The following is a 17,323-nucleotide window of genomic DNA, read 5'->3' as shown; positions in this document are numbered from 1 at the left end:
TGGCTCATTTAGTAGCGAAATAGTGTAAGCCATTTACCGACGGTGAATTAATTAAGAACTGCATTATTGCAACAGCAGAAGAAATGTGTCCAGAAAAAGTTAATTTGTATTAAAATATAAGTAAATTTGTATTAAAATATAAGTGGCGCGAAGAATAGATAACATTGCACAAAATATATCAGCACAACTGCGTGACTAAAATCAAGACTGGTTCTCTTTGGCTGTGGATGAGTCAACAGATGTATCAGATACTGCTCAAGTATTACTTTTTATTCGAGGGATTGACAAAAATTATGAAGTGTATGAAGAACTCGACGTTCACAGTATTCACGGGACGACCACTGGCGAAGACATTTTTAAAGGAGTTGAAAGGGCAGTTCAGAAAAACAATCTTCAGTGAAATAAATAAAATGTATTACAACTGATGGTGGCAAAAACATGTGTGGGAAAAATAAAGGTATTGTTGCTCTCCTTTCTAAGGCCGTAGAAAATGACGGTGGCTCAAAACTATCAGTAGTGCATTGTATTATTCACCAACAGGCTTTGTGTGGAAAACATTTAGATACGCCAGAAGTTTTAAAGCCAGTTATTTCAGTTGTTTATTATATCAGATCCCATGCACTCAGTCATCGCCAGTTCCGCGAGTTTCTTGAAGATATTGAGGAAAGCGACTTGCGATATTATACTGCAGTGCGCTGCTTAGCTGCGGTAAAGTTCTGACCCGTTTTTTTGAACTCCGAACAGTAATTGAAATTTTTTTTAACGAAAGGAATCGCCCTCTGGCTGAGTTACGGAACGGTGAGTGGTTATGGAAGCTAGCATTTTATACAGACTTAACTAAACATATGAATGACCTTCATTTAAAATTGCAAGGTGAAAACCAGCTTCTGCCTGATTTATACACGCATGTTAAGTCCTTTCGACAAAAGATTGCTTTGTTTCAATCTCAGTTGAACAAAGTATGCTTCACGCATTTTAAAACATTCGAAATCAGCAAACTGAGATTCCGTTTCCTGTAACTTTCGCAATTGAAGCTTTGGGCGCTTTAAAAATTAATTTTGAATCACGTTTTTCAGATATCGATCCAAATTCAAACGATATCAAGATATTTCAAAATCCATTTGACGTCGATACAGAAGCGTTACCCGCAGAACTTCAGTTTGAAATTATTGATTTGCAATGTAGCTACTTTTTTAAAGAAAAACATTCAAAGTCAACATTACTGGAATTTTGTAAGTGTCTTCCATCCACACAGTTTCCTAATTTAAATTTTTCCGCTTTTGGCACTATTTATTTGTGTGAAAAAACATTCTCCAAAATGAAACAGGCAAAAACTATTTACAGATCAAAATTAAGTGATGAGCATTTGAAGTCGCTGATGATTATCTCCACTAGTAAACTTGATCCACAACTGGAGGTAATTATGAAAGGAAAGTTACAGCTACATAAAAGTCCCTAATTATCACAAAGATGTTAAATTTCTTTATGTGAATACTCTTAACAGTTATTTTTATACATCCAGTATCACTATGTACACCAGGTATTGTATTTTATTTAAATAGCCTGTAAATAAAAATATTTTTTACGATTTACTTACTATGTGTATTTTACAACGTAATCAAAAGAAGCATCTGCCATAATGATTGATTACTAAGGCTAGTCACCGAAGTGGCGTCCATTTGAAAGACTTGCACCAGACTCGTGAGTAGAATAAAATGCAAAGAATTTTTTTTTACTTAAAATGTTTTCTCCAAACTAGTCTGTTAACCGTTCTTTTTTTTTTTCACTATCGCACGGAGAATGGTCTGTCTGTTTATTGTGGATAGCCACGAGTTTAACCATGTCGCGGTGTATTGGTCGCGACAGACCTCGAAACTCAATTGTTAGCAATATAGGCACCACCTCAAATATTTGGCGGGCCAGCTAACGCGGGCCGGTATGCCGGCCCTCGCGGGCCGGTTTCGGCCCGCGGGCCGCTGTTTGGAGACCCCTGGTCGTGACCTTAGTTTACAACTGTAGCTTTTTGTATAAAAGACACAGATTTGAGAATTAAAGATATTTAAGATTTATAAAACATTGTGATGAAACTGTACCATATGATATTATGTTTATTTGTGCTAAAAATATTAATTTTTACTCTAAGAACTTATGCTAAAGAGATAGGTGTGTACAGATCCTTTGAATTTTGCAGTCTGTTGTACTGTTTCACACTTGACAGTCTATTCAGATTTTCTACTACCACTATTTATTACAGTAATAACGTACACATTTATGTTTTAATCTGCAGGATACTCAGCTACACCATAATAACGCTTCTGCAGTAATTAGGCACGAACAGCTGTTTTAAATGCGAAAATATCTGATTATTTTGATGTCACAAGTTAGTTTGTTGTACAGCTTGTTTCCCGCTTGGAGTGGTCCATTATGTTGTAGTGTTATATTAGAATATTGGAAATGTCTATCTTGGTTTTCTCGAATATTGGAAATGTCCATCTTGGTTTTCTCATGTGCTGTGTAATTCCCTGGGTTTTAACTACCAGCTGGTTATTATCATCTAAGATTTCCCTAATGAAATTTATACACAGGGCAGTAGAAGGACATGAGGTTTTTTTGAATAAAGAATTGCATGAGCTTCTGGAAAGTGCCTGGAATGGCAGCTGTCTTTAGAGCTGCGAAACAGCTTTTGCTAGCACTCGAGTTTCTCTGGTAGATAACACCGTATTATAGAGATTTTGCTTCAGTAAAGTTGACATTTTTTATTGTTTTCTTTGATGTGGCTTGAAAGAATTTTTATGCAGTGACTAGTAGTGTTCAGTTTATTGGTTACGTGTATTGTATGTTGGACCCGTCTCAGACCCTTCTGGATCCATATTAAAAAAAAAAATGTAGAATTTATATTTTCCAAGTTTCCGATGAATAACTCTACAGGGGCAGCTAACGGATTCTAAATTATTTACTGTGTTTGGATTTGTAGTAACTGTTTTATGCGCCACTCAGGACGTCCAGTTGCGATATTGGCGTTCAAATTCCAGCCTTCGTTGCCGATGGATAGCACTTAGCATGGGTGCATGAACCAGGCGTTGCTGCAGAGGCCCTTACGCAGTAACATTCAATGAATGGTCGTTCAGGAGACACTGTTGTTGGCAGTCCCTTGGTTCATCTGGGTGGTCAGTTGCTCAACAGTTGCACATCTGTTCATCGATACACGTCTCCACAGCCATCTTTCATCCCTGTCATCTATGGCCCGTGGTGCACCACAGTTGCCTTGGCACCAGTTTCAGATAGCGACATTTTGCTGTGCGTGGTATGATTCAACCATGGCAGCAAGCGAACAGTTTACAATCTTTGCCCTTTCAGAAATGCTTTCATCTTGACCTGAAAGCCAAGAGCATGCCCTTTAGGACGTCAGGTAAATCACTCCGTTTTTGCATTACGACAACGACTCCATATTTTCCGTATCTCCCCCTCCCCTCCCCCTACCGACAGGCTTTATGTACCCTCAACTGCTAGTGCTGCCACCTGCCATCTGTGAGTGGTTATTGCTCGTTGACGTTGAACATGGCCGTTGGTCATGTTAATGTGACTGGACCGAGTATATTCTTTTAAAATGATTTCGTAATTTTCATGGCTTTGAAATAATTCCTGACAGAATAAAGTCTCCTGTTCCTGTATCTAAGGACAGTTGTGGAGCCGATTCTCAATAGGGGGAAGGAATATGGTTAAATATTTTACATTTGGATGGTATTGGAAGCAGGTGAGGAAATCGAAAATTCAGGAGACTGAAGTATGCTAAAATTACTTTTGGTAGGAATCAATGAAATGAAAATTAAACATATTGGCGAGGAAATTACAGTATTTGCGAGAACTAAGCGAAGATGATGAAATTGGACACTCAAAATAGACAAGTTCATGCTACAATGGATGTGAGGTATGTTTAACCGTGATAAGAAGTGAGAAAAATATTCTCGCCCTTACAAGGGAATTGTTGCCTTGTAACAACCAAATGGTGGGTTTTTATCCTTTATGATTGGCAGTGGTTTCTGCTTGAAACCGCCATTTTATACATTTTTTTAAGTACTAGCGTCTTTCGCATGAAGTCACCGATGCTATTGCAAGCCAGAGACTTCTAGTGCTACACTGAGGTACTTGTATGAACGTAGTGCATTGTCGCAGTCACAGCATTCAAGGCAATAGTCGGCGCGGAGAATGTACTACGTGATTATTGGAGATCGTGAGAGGCGTTTTTTTTTTATAATTACAATATTCAGGAATTCATTGACAGTGACATATAAAGTTATTATAACGTAAACTTGATTTTGTACTGTGTTGTTATGAGAGGTTTTCACTTGAAACCACTGGAGCAGTACGTACTTTTGATATAAATTTATTAAATTTTAGATCCATTTTTGCTTATTATTTAAGACTATAATTTGTTTTAGGCATTGTGAGTTCACGGAAGTTTCGAGGTGTGGGAGTGTGTCTAGGAAAAACGTGAAATTACTTTCAAACATCTCATGAGAAGATGGATGGCTCAAAACCGAATGTCCCAGTGGTTCCAAAGTAAAATCACCACTTTGAAACAAACTTTTTTTTTTTACTTTTTGCCATTTTCTTCTTGTATTCGTTACTTACTATGATGATAAAGGTTAATTTTTTGAAAAAAATTGAAAATTAATTTTTTAAAAATATTGCTAGGACTCAAAAGGTTAAAGGACGGAATGAAATTATATGGAATTCCGAACTCATGATTGTATTACGGCTGGCAACCAACATATTTCCTGTACTTTTCATATTAACGCTGCACAGTTATATAGCACGATTTATGTCTTAGAGATTTGCAAGTGAAAAGACAGTTGATGATATCGTCTCCCGTGTTATCAAAAAAATTTTCTTATATTTGTTAAACTTTTCCTTTCACCTAACCAAAAATGTCTGTGGGAAGGCACCATAGACATTCAAATGCGAAACCTTGATCGAAGTTCCACAAGCAGACTTATGTATGTCGGTTTATTTGAAACTTTCCTTTCACCTAACCAAAAATGTCTGTGGGAAGGCACCATAGACATTCAAATGCGAAACCTTGATCGAAGTTCCACAAGCAGACTTATGTATGTCGGTTTATTTGAAGGAAGGCTTCATAAACAGCAAAATGGGAAACATTGGTTCAAGTCCCAGTAGTAAACTTGTATGTACAGTGGAACTTACTCAGAGATTCTCCATCTTCATCTTAGGAATAATGTACCAGTAAACAGAGTTAGGCATGAGATGAAGAGTGGTTTGATTTCAAATTTAGAGACGTACATTGTGTGTCAAACCTTTTACCAATGATAGTGGCACACGAAAATTCTGTTGTTTTTCTTGCTTGCTTTTTGGTTGTAAATGAAAACTTTTTTCTTTTCTCTTTGCAGGGCTTCCGTGTTAATCTCCCAATTAAATCGGCTCGTTTCCGCGGACAATATAGCACGTACCCTATTAAACTGTTCTACACGTCCAACATGCCAATCATGCTGCAGTCGGCGCTGGTGTCCAACGTCTATTTCATATCGCAAATGCTCGCTTCCAAGTTTGGCGGGAGCCTTTTTGTCGACATTCTGGGAGTCTGGGAAGAAGTAGAGCCGACCCGGTCCAGCCCAGTAGGTGGCCTGTGCTACTACTTATCGCCGCCAGAAACGTACGAACACGTCCTACAAGGTATGATCACCAAGTGTGAAAAATACAGTTCGTTCTTGTTATTTATATTTTCAAGTTTTACATCACAGAACTTGCTATTATTGCCTTTTAGTTTTGGAGGTAAATTAATAACGTAACGACAAATGTACGCAATACACGGAATAGATTCAGAAAAGCTACAATACATGTATAACAAAAAAATGGACAGAATTGTCTAACATGCATCATTAAAGCTGTGATATGGTTGTATACATTCACAATATTAAATTTCCACCTTTTTTAAAAAAATTATGTGATACATAAACAGAATGTTTTAGAAAGTATTTTTCCTTATACCTTACGAACTCATAAGTGAAAAGAATATTTAGTTAGAGTGGTAAACGTGAAAACGTTACTATTTTTGCGGAGTTGTGAACAAAATGAACATAATTTATTTAGTTATTTTTTAAAGAGATAGAGCAACGAGCTATATTTCTTTAAATGGGGCATTAATTTGTCTATTATTTAACTGATATACATAAGCCAATGGTGTGCAAATCAGTTTAAATCAAATTTCTATCAATTTCTGTTAGGAAACTAGAAATGTTCTAAGTTTCAGATGTGGATGAAAAGTGCTGTACATAATTATCTACTTTCGGATGGATGTTCTGATGCAGGAATGTTCATTTAAGTGAGTTGTTCAACTAGTGCCTATTTTTCTGAATGCACAACTCAGAGTGCCTTCTAAATGACCTCTGGATAAGATGTTAAATTGCTTGTGCGATGGAATGACAAGCTTCCTTGATGTGCTGTTACAAGCCATGTTCGGTTACATTGTAGAACGTATTCTTACACTGCTGTATGCAAGGCAGGGTATGAATGCATAAACGAGTTTGGTTTGCCATGGATATTGATATGGAATAAACATGTTGTTCACATCTAACTAATACATTGGCACGTTGCTCATGCTCGGCAAATGCCACACAACGCCAATGAAGCGTAAAATATCCGGATCGACAAACTTCACTATTAAGTTCTTATGTGCTGAACAACAACTTCGAGGAGCAAATAGTTTCAAAAATTGCGGTGGTAATAAATGAAGACCAGCGAGAACATGGAAGTACCCGTTTTAGCTGCAGTACACCATATTCTGCATGTTATATTATGAAAAGCTGCTGCAGTCACTGGTGTCAGCGTTACATCTGTGTGGTAAATAGGGCATGGTACAACTTCCACCCATACCACCTGTTACTGGCACAGGAGCTGCGTCGAGATTATTTCAGTGGGAGAGTTACTTGCCGCGAATGGGCAATGAATGATTTCACTCTGGACATATTACAAAGTATATTATCTTCTCTCGTGAATTCACGTTCACAAATTATGGTGCAGTAAACTGTCGTAATATACATTACTGAGACACAGAACTACTGAGGTGGGTAATTTATGTTGACTGTCAGAAGATGTGAAAGGAGATGAAATCGTTGGCCCACGATTATCCATAGCTATTTGGAGAGGTGAGATGTATAGAGCTTCTATCGTTGACAGTTAAGTTGCTCTCCTTGAGAATGTTGGTCTAGACCAGGGGCAGCCAAGAATTCGGCTCTTGAGCAGTGCCCTAGCTTGCGAGCCGTAGCTCTCAGCATGGCTGTGCACTTACCCACCGCCGAACCATTCTGTCTGAGCGTGAGAAGGGGAAATGCGAGAAACTGCGAAAGCGCTGCATTTACAATGCCAGAAAAAAATAGTATACCCTTTTAGACGCTGCAGTTCACTCAAGATTTATTGCTAGAACAGTGCATACGCAGCACATGAAATGATTACATCTACAGATCAATAACAAAAGCGGTTCTAAGGTACCAGGTATCGGCCCAAGCTGTAACGCCCACATTTGTATGTGGTCATCCACATTTGTATGTGGTCCCGGCGCGCAAGTCGCCCAAAGTGGCGTCGACTGGAATACGACTTGCACTTGGCGGCCGAACGTCCCCGCATGGGGCCTCTTGGCCAACGATGTCATGCACTCATTTACATTTTTTTTGTATGTGGTGCAGCCTCCATGAGCGCAATGCAAGCGCTGATTGTGGCATACAGTTGATCGTACAGATGGTGCATACTGTGCTGGGATGCGTTATGTCATGCCTAATCGACTTGATGACGAAGTTATGTAAGAGGTGTTGGGCGATGATTCGCATGAGTCACTTATCATCCCATCACAGTCCTCACGTACTCGATAGGAGAGAAGTCCAGAAGAAATTGTACTGGCCAGCAAAGTACCTGCATGTCTTGCATCACGTTGAGTTTCATGGACAATGTGTGGGCGAGCAACATCCTTTTGAAACAATACATCACATATTGCCCTCTAAACTCACATGAATCCCGTCTGTCGATTATTGTAATTTTTTTCATCCTTCATTTTCAACTGTCTTTAAATTATTTTTGCAGGGAATGTTGTTTAATAGCAGATTTGCAGTACACATCGATTATGTGACTGCATAATAGATATTAAGAATCCTCATCTCTATCTTTTGTTATTCCCATTTATTTTTAAAAGCTTGTGACAATAGATTGCTAGACTGCCACTTCTTGGATCTGTGAACGTCCATCAAACAGCGGAGAGTAAACAGTGCTGACACCACGATTCTGCTCAACTGCAGGGAGACGTGCCGACCGAAAAATGCCGTACCGAAGTACTAAATAAAAAGTGGCGCTGTTCTGGGTACTTCCATGAATTACCAAACAAAGACAATCATCAAACAAAGACAAACATCACTCCGCATGCGATCCGCATGTTGGGCTCTCTTGCAGCTTGGCACGCTGCGGCCAGTTCTGGTCTAGACAGTAGCGGCTAAATATGGATGCAGCACTTCGGTGACCTAGACCATTCTGCATGTGTTGTGCAAGGATCGAACAATGGATTTACTGTAAGATGATCAGGATGTCGTGATCCTCAGAAGCACTCCACACATTTGCCCAAGTTAACACCAACAGATTTCTTTTTGTCAAGATATCTAAGGAATTGGGTTTTTGTCACCGAATTCACACCCTAGGCGTAGAGGAAGATTACAACTCGTCCACAGGTCGTTTAGAGTGCACATTAAGTTATCCATTCAGAAAATTGGGCAGTAATTTGAACACCTTAACTAATTGAACATTCCTTCAGTAGGACATCCACCTGAACATAGCCACCTATCTACAGCATGATGCATTCACTCCTCAAACATTGAATGTTTCTAACTCCATAACCAAAATTTATAGGAATTTGATTTGAACTGGTTTGTACACACTTGGTTTAAATACATGATAGAGAAAATAATGTTCTTAAAAATATTAGAACCCGTTGCTCTAAGTCTCTGGAAAATAATTAAATAAATTATGTTCACAGTTTCACAGATAGGGTAACGTTCTTATGTTTACCTGTCTAAATAAATTTCTTATTTTGTAGGTTACGTAGAAAAACACAACCGAGCTTATTACAAATGAAATAACCAATAAAAGTAAAAACCCACGTAGCGTGACCTCAGGGTGAAATTTTCTCAACAGTCTGCGTGGTACAAGGGCAAACGTAACGTACCACTAATTCACCACAAACTGTCTGTTGCCATCCTACACCGAATTCCACCAGCCATAGGATTTCACAAGGGAACATCGTTTACGATTCGCATTCTTGCTACATAGGTCAATCCCAGTGCTGTGCCACCAGATTCATCGCAATATTTATATGTGGCCACAATCACTAGCAACGTGAGTCTATTGACTAAGTGGCCCTTCTCACTACTGATCGTGGCATCTTATTCGATTTCGCTACAGGGTATTAGTCATGACATAGCTAACGACTGTGCCATTACAGAGACTAACAGAGTTTAAATTTTGTGTGTAAGTATAATATTACCTGTTCGATAACAAGTAAGAGTCACATATTGTATTTTACATCTCTCTTTGTGTTAGCAAGACTTGCCCCCAGCTTCTAGTTGTAGTAGAGTGACTATACACGTGAGGTTGTCATTGGAGATACGCAAATGTGTTTCATTTCGCGGTTTTTCAGAATTCCACTAACTTTGCATCTTCAGAGATGTCCCTTCACTGCAATGGAAGCACTTCGTTGTGGCTTCGTCCAGAAGTGAGCGCTGTAATGGTGATATATTAGCACCCGGAGTAGACAACATTCCATTGGAACTACTGACGGCCTTGGGAGAGCCAGTCCTGACAAAACTCTACCATCTGGTGAGCAAGATGTATGAAACAGGTGAAATACCCTCAGACTTCAAGAAGAATATAATAATTCCAATCCCAAAGAAAGCAGGTGTTGACCGATGTGAAAATTACCGAACTATCAGTTTAATAAGCCACAGCTGCAAAATACTAACGCGAATTCTTTACAGACGAATGGAAAAACTAGTAGAAGCCGACTTCGGGGAAGATCAGTTCGGATTCCGTATAAATGTTGGAACACGCGAGGCAATATTGACCCTACGACTTATCTTAGAAGCTAGATTAAAGAAGGGCAAACCTACGTTTCTAGCATTTGTAGACTTAGAGAAAGCTTTTGACAATGTTGACTGGAATACTCTCTTTCAAATTCTGAATGTGGCAGGGGTAAAATACAGGGAGCGAAAGGCTATTTACAATTTGTACAGAAACCAGGTGGCAGTTATAAGAGTCGAGGGACATGAAAGGGAAGCAGTGGTTGGGAAGGGAGTGAGACAGGGTTGTAGTCTCTCCCCGATGGTATTCAATCTGTATATTGAGCAAGCAGTGAAGGAAACAAAAGAAAAATTCGGAGTAGGTATTAAAATCCACGGAGAAGAAAGTAAAACTATGAGGTTCGCCTATGACATCGAAATTCTGTCAGAGACAGCAAAGGACTTGGAAGAGCGGTTGAACGGAATGGATAGTGTCTTGAAAGGAGGGTATAAGATGAACATCAACAAAAGCAAAACGAGGATAATGGAATGTAGTCGAATTAAGTCGAGTGATGCTGAGGGAATTAGATTAGGAAATGAGACACTTAATGTAGTAAAGGAGTTTTGCTATTTGGAGAGCAAAATAACTGATGATGGTCGAAGTAGAGAGGAAAAAAAATGTAGACTGGCAATGGCAAGGAAAGCGTTTCTGAAGAAGAGAAATTTGTTAACATCGAGTATAGATTTAAGTGTCATGAAGTCATTTCTGAAAGTATTTGTGTGGAGTGTAGCCATGTATGGAAGTGAAACGTGGACGATAAATAGTTTGGACAAGAAGAGAATAGAAGCTTTCAAAATGTGGTGCTACAGAAGAATGTTGAATATTAGATGGGTAGATCACGTAACTAATGAGGAAGTATTGAATAGGATTGAGGAGAAGAGAAGTTTGTGGCACAACTTGACCAGAAGAAGGGATCGGTTGGTAGGACATGTTCTGAGGCGTCAAGGGATCACCAATTTAGTATTGGAGGGCAGCGTGGAGGGTAAAAATCGTAGAGGGAGACCAAGAGATGAATACACTAAGCAGATTCAGAAGGATGTAGGTTGCTGTAGGTACTGGGAGATGAAGAAGCTTGCACACGATAGAGTAGCATGGAGAGCTGCATCAAACCAGTCTCAGGACTGAAGACCACAACAACAACAACAACATGGTGATATTTGCAGAAAATCCTTAGCTATTTCGTTTGCAGTAAAGAGAAAACAGTTTAACTTTTTAAGGGATGACATTTAATGATTGTTGTAGCTTTTTGCATCACAGTTCACTGTGTTACTCTTAATATGGTGTACAATATTAGCTATCAGTGCCATTCTGCAATTGTGGGAGGTTCATTGCATTACTTCCAACACACATAACCGACAGCCCTATTGACTGGCCGCCAACTATACTGCCATAAACAATATTTTTAATGATATTTGTTAACAATTGATGGGAGCCACCACTGTCATTACTTTTCATTGTGGTCCCCCGCTACTAGACTGACACCAGACCTGATCTTTGAGCTCTTGCTGACACAAGGACGTCTCTGCATCACTTATTTCAGCTAATAGTAGCCACAAAAATTTTGTTTTATTTTATATACTGGGGCCAACCTCAGCCAGCCCCTAGGCTCTGATGTGGATGGCACCGAGATGCCAGCCCACATTACCCAGGTGCCATGTTGTACACAAAGAAATTGTTGTTGTTGTGGTCTTCAGTCCTGAGACTGGTTTGATGCAGCTCTCCATGCTACTCTATCCTGTGCAAGCTTCTTCATCTCCTAGCTCTTACTGCAACCTACATCTTCCTGAATCTGCTTAGTGTGTTCATCTCTTGGTCTCCCTCTACGATTTTTACCCTCCACGCTGCACCCCAATGCTAAATTTGTGATCCCTTGATGCCTCAGAACATGTCCTACAAACCGGTCCTTTCTTCTTGTCAAGTTGTGCCACAAACTCCTCTTCTCCCCAATTATATTCAATACCTCCTCATTAGTTATGTGATCTACCCATCTAATCTTCAGCATTCTTCTGTAGCACCACATTTCGAAAGCTTCTATTCTCTTCTTGTCCAAACTATTTATCGTCCATGTTTCACTTCCATACATGGCTACACTCCATACAAATACTTTCAGAAACGACTTCCTGACACTTAAATCTATACTCGATGTTAACAAATTTCTCTTCTTCAGAAACGCTTTCCTTGCCATTGCCAGTCTACATTTTATATCCTCTCTACTTCGACCATCATCATTTATTTTGCTCCCCAAATAGCAAAACTCCTGTACTACTTTAAGTGTCTCATTTCCTAATCCCCTCAGCATCACCCGACTTAATTCGACTACATTCTATTATCCTCGTTTTGCTTTTGTCGATGTTCATCTTATATCCTCCTTTCAAGACACTGTCCATTCCATTCAACTGCTCTTCCAAGTCCTTTGGTGTCTCTGACAGAATTGCAATGTCATCGGCGATCCTCAAAGTTTTAATTTCTTCTCCATGGATTTTAATTCCTACTCCGAATTTTTCTTTTGTGTCCTTTACTGCTTACAAAGAAATTAACACTGGAGATTGTTTTAACACTCAGACACTAATAAAGCAGTTATGATGGCAAATTAAAAAATTGTTGCAAGGCAATATGTGGCATGGGTTGGTACTAAAGGGAATCCAACTGGCTGACTGAAGTGAGAGAGAGAGAGACTTGCTTGTCTGACTTAAATTTCCTGGGGTGGAACGTGGTATCGAAGCAAGACGAGGAGAATAATCATCTCATAAAATGCAGCTAACTTTTAAATTTTGTTCAGAAATTCAACTGTAGAAATGACTTCCCTAGCGAAGGTACCTCCACACTAATAGCCAAGTCCTGCTGCAGGGGCAACAAGATTTCGGCACGAGAGCTGTGCCCTGGCACAAGTGTGACAGCACTGTCTCGCTGCACACTTCCCCCACCGCCACACCTCGCCGTCTGAGAGCTTGGAGAGGGGGAGGGGGAGGGGGGGAGGAAACGGTGATTGGCGCTGCAGACAACTTGATTTCACATTTCTCAACCTCATTGATTACAAACAAAACAAATTTTCGGTATTATTTAATTCCTTTGTCGCGCTGAAGAGGCAATACAATTTTTATCTGGTACAAACTGTTGACATACCTAGAGATGCCGACAGTTTCACAGATTTTCGCACTCAGTTTGCCACGTAATCGTGACTTATTTAGTTTCATAATCGAAAAAGGTCTTTCACACAAATATGTTGATCGAAATGGGAACTCTACTTGACGTTCTGGAAAGTTTTAACGTAAAAGGATTTGCCATTGAAATGAGAATTGCCTTGCAGGTCAATCGGATACATTTGCATATGCATAGCAGCGCTTTCAACTAAAACGGCAAACGGACTCCAAAACAGCTAGAAAACAAATGTAAGATTGAAAGTGTCCTCAAAACGCGTAGGAAACTATCCTTTTAATTCTTTCAAGGGCACAATGAAATCTTCATACCTTGCCTTTTCGTTAATGGCCGTGAGAATAGGGCACTGGAATGTGTTTGTCAGATTGTGGCCCTTCTATAACGTGATTTTCCTTTTAAATGCGTTCCCATCAAACGAGAAAGAAGGTTTTTCTCACCTTACATTGTCTTACTGGGCAGTGTGCAGTCAAGTCCGTTTAAAATGGAAGGTCTGCAATCCATTATGGATGTTCTAATTTTGGTTCCTGCACTCCCTTTTCCTTCATAAACTCTACATAGCTAGCTTTAAATCGAAAAATCGTTCCAGACTTGCCCCTTGACTTAACAAACGTACTTTGCAGAAATATATGAAGTCTCCATATTGTTCGTTCATTTCCGTCGAATATTGCTGCAACTGACAGTGGAATAATGTGTGCGACTTCAGAAATTTTAACATTCTTCACGTGCTGCATGCCTGGTAATTTAGCACGAAGTTATTGATGTTCGGAACAAAGGAGCACGTCTGTCGATCTTCGAAATTTTTTGTCTTTCATTGTTAACTAAATCTTTAAATTCTTTCTGCCTGGTGTTGTAAGATCGCTTCACAGCAAATTTGCAGCACCCGTCACTTATGCGAATGCATAACAGATTCTGAGAATACTAGTCCCTCTCTTCTGTCATTCACATTTATATTTAAAGGTTTACGACGGTAGATCATTAGACGGCCTCGTTTTGTGTAGACATTCAATGGACCTGTGGACGTCCATCATACCACGAACAAATAACGCCGACACGACGATTCTGCCGAACTGAAGAGAGTTGTGCCAATCGAAAGATGCAACACCGCATGTCGCACTGTCTGCTTAATGAAATACAGGCAGCTCTCCTTGCAGCTATTTAAAATCTATCCAGAGGCTCTAGCCCATAACTGCGGCTGTTTCCTTTCGCTACTGCTTCGAGTGTCTAACTCTGTTACTCATTACTTACTACTTTTCTGACCTCTACTGCCTCTGGACGCTTTTCCCCTTCGTCCCCATTTACCAGTGACATGACATAATGTCGAACGAAGCCTCTTCCTACATGATCCCGAACAACTTCCAAGCCCTTCATTGGCTTGTCATGACATAGTGAATTCCCCACCACGAACCCTCTGTCTCTCTCTCTCTTTCTCTCTCTCTGGCAGGTGCCACACTCTGTCTCATTTCTTACTCCTTTATTGTCTAAAGCCCGTGCTTCATTAACTCTGTCACATCACTTATGTCTTTAGCACCTAAAAACCTCGTCACATTGGTTCCATCACCTTTATAGTCCAAGGATTATTTCATTAATTCAGTTACCTTATTCCTCCATTTATAGTCCAAGAGCTTTCCCTCATTAATTCTGTACCATAACCTATTTCACAGACTTCTTTATCGTGCTCCTTGACCTGATCATAAGGCCCTTTGTGGCAGCTGCCGCCATGCGCAACTCTGTCTTTACTTTACTTAATTTTCAGTTATTGTTTCCTGGATGTGACTTTTCGTTGTGGACACTACAAAATTACCGTGACTTTCCCCATAATATGTGTGTAGGCTGGACATACCATCGTCGATCAGTGCACTATTAATGTTGATTCGGCCATGGTCCCATTTTCAGAATTTTCTCACGTCACTTTTGCTTGCTGCTGCACGACACTTTTTCTTGCTGCTGCGACAATCTAAACGTGGATGCTGTGTTAACTTTTTGCCACATAGCAGTGTGTACGAATAGGGACCCGATACTGAACAAAAAGAATCGATACTTTTGAGTATCATTGCACTACAAATATCGTTCTAATAAAAATATCGAGAGAAAAATTGATGTATCGATAGTTATCTTTGATAATAAGATTATCTCAGTTACTCGCAGTTCGCTCCAACCTCTCCATTTCTGTTTTTAAACTCTATCTCTAATAGGGTGAGATAATCGATGTTCACAAGTTTTAAACAGAATAATACAAGAGTTAATTCAAGCATTGTTTTTGTTTTCATTGCAGATTATATGTCTGAAAATCTGGAACTTGATATATGAAATTACAGAATAGCCTATTAGCATCCAAAAGTAATTAAAGTGGTCGAGAACGAATTTCAAAAATTCTCCTGTGCACAGCTTTAAAAAGTATGAAACAAGACTTGCTCATTGAGGTGTTCTTCAGGACTGCTCTCTACATAACAAATTCATTCGGAACAGATCGATATTTTAGCAGCTGCTTTTCCAGTTTTTCGAAAGTATTCTACAATGTGCCCGTTTTCGGCAGAAGGGAGTAGTAACCAACACTCAGGAAACAACCCATAACTCCCAAATTTATAGCAGTACAATAAAGGAGTTTTGCTATTTGGGGAGCAATATAAATGGTGATGGTCGAAGTAGAAAGGATATGAAATGTAGACTGGCAATGGCAAGGAAAGCGTTTCTGAAGAAGAGGAATTTGTTAATAGCGATTATAGATTTAAGTGTCAGGAAGTCGTTTCTGAAAGTATTTGTATGGAGTGTAGCCATGTATGGAAGTGAAACATGGATGATAAATAGTTTGGACAAGAAGAGAATAGAAGCTTTCGGAATGTGGTGCTACAAAATAATGCAGAAGATTAGATGGGTAGATCACATAACTAATGAGGAGGTATTGAATAGAATTGGGGAGGAGTTCGTGGCACAACTTGACTAGAAGAAGGGACCGTTTAGTAGGACATGTTCTGAGGCATCAAGGGATCACCAATTTAGTATTGGAGTGCAGCGTGGAGGGTAAAAATCGTAGAGGGAGACCAAGAGATGAATACACTAAACAGATTCAGAAGGATGTAGGTTGCAGTAAGTACTGGAAGATGAAGAAGCTTGCACAGTATAGAGTAGCATGGAGGCTGCATCAAACCAGTCTCAGGACTGAAGACCACAACAACGACAACAATACAATCTAAGATAAAAAAAAGCGACGCACCGCGAAGGAATTATCCGAATGTGACGGAAATAGGTAGATATGATGTAAATGTACTGAAACAAATGTACCAATTTCTGAAAACTTGGATGATTTATTCAAGAGGAAAAACATCACGATTAGAGCACGTAAGTAACACGTTGGTCCATCACTGACCCTTATGCAAGGAGTTATTTGTGTTGGCCTTCATTGATAGTATTCTTGGGTCACTCCTGAGGGATATTGTGCTGAATTATGTCCCAAATTGTGCGTTAGCTCTTCAGAATCTCGAGATGGCTGAAGCGCCCTGTCCATAATGTCGCAAACGATATCAGCAAGGGAGAGATCTGGCGACCTTGCTGCCCAAGGTAGGGTTGGGTTAACACAAAGACGAAGCAGTAGAAACTCTCACCATGTGTAGGTGGGCATTACTGGCATTGTTTTGCTGAAATGTAAGCTCAGGATGGCTTGACATGAAAGGCAACAAGATGGGGCGTATAATATTGTAGACGTACAACTGTGCTGTAAGCGTGGCTCGGATAATAACCAAAGGGGTCCTCCTATGAAAAGAACTGGCACCCCAGACCATCACTCCTGATTGTCAGGACGTATGGTGGGCGACAGTGAGCTTGGTATCTCACTGCTATCTGGTGCGTCTCCAAACTAGCCCTCGCCGGTCTCTGGGCCCCAGTTCGAAGCCGTGCTCGTCACTGAAGACAATTCTACTGCTATCGTTAAGATTCCTGGCCCAAGACGTGTCTGGAGACGCCACGGACAACTGTGAGATACCAACATGACTATTCCCCCTCCCTCTCCCATAAGGTCTGACAACTATGTGTGACAGTCAGGCGCACCATTTCTTTTCATAGC

At 39.9% G+C, this 17,323-nt stretch overlaps 1 protein-coding gene across 1 annotated transcript in view; it reads left to right on the top strand.

The window, feature by feature from the left end:
• Positions 1-17,323, top strand: part of LOC126412498 (protein transport protein Sec61 subunit alpha-like) — a 57,941-nt gene that overhangs the window by 22,210 nt on the left and 18,408 nt on the right. The window contains exon 2 of the mRNA XM_050082119.1: positions 5,409-5,691. Coding sequence (XP_049938076.1) covers positions 5,409-5,691 — 283 coding nt within the window. The remainder of the gene's footprint in view (positions 1-5,408; positions 5,692-17,323) is intronic.

This window comes from Schistocerca serialis, chromosome 7 (genome assembly GCF_023864345.2).
Source record: "Schistocerca serialis cubense isolate TAMUIC-IGC-003099 chromosome 7, iqSchSeri2.2, whole genome shotgun sequence".
Taxonomy (NCBI): domain Eukaryota; kingdom Metazoa; phylum Arthropoda; class Insecta; order Orthoptera; family Acrididae; genus Schistocerca; species Schistocerca serialis.
This window is presented reverse-complemented; position numbering and strand designations above follow the sequence as displayed.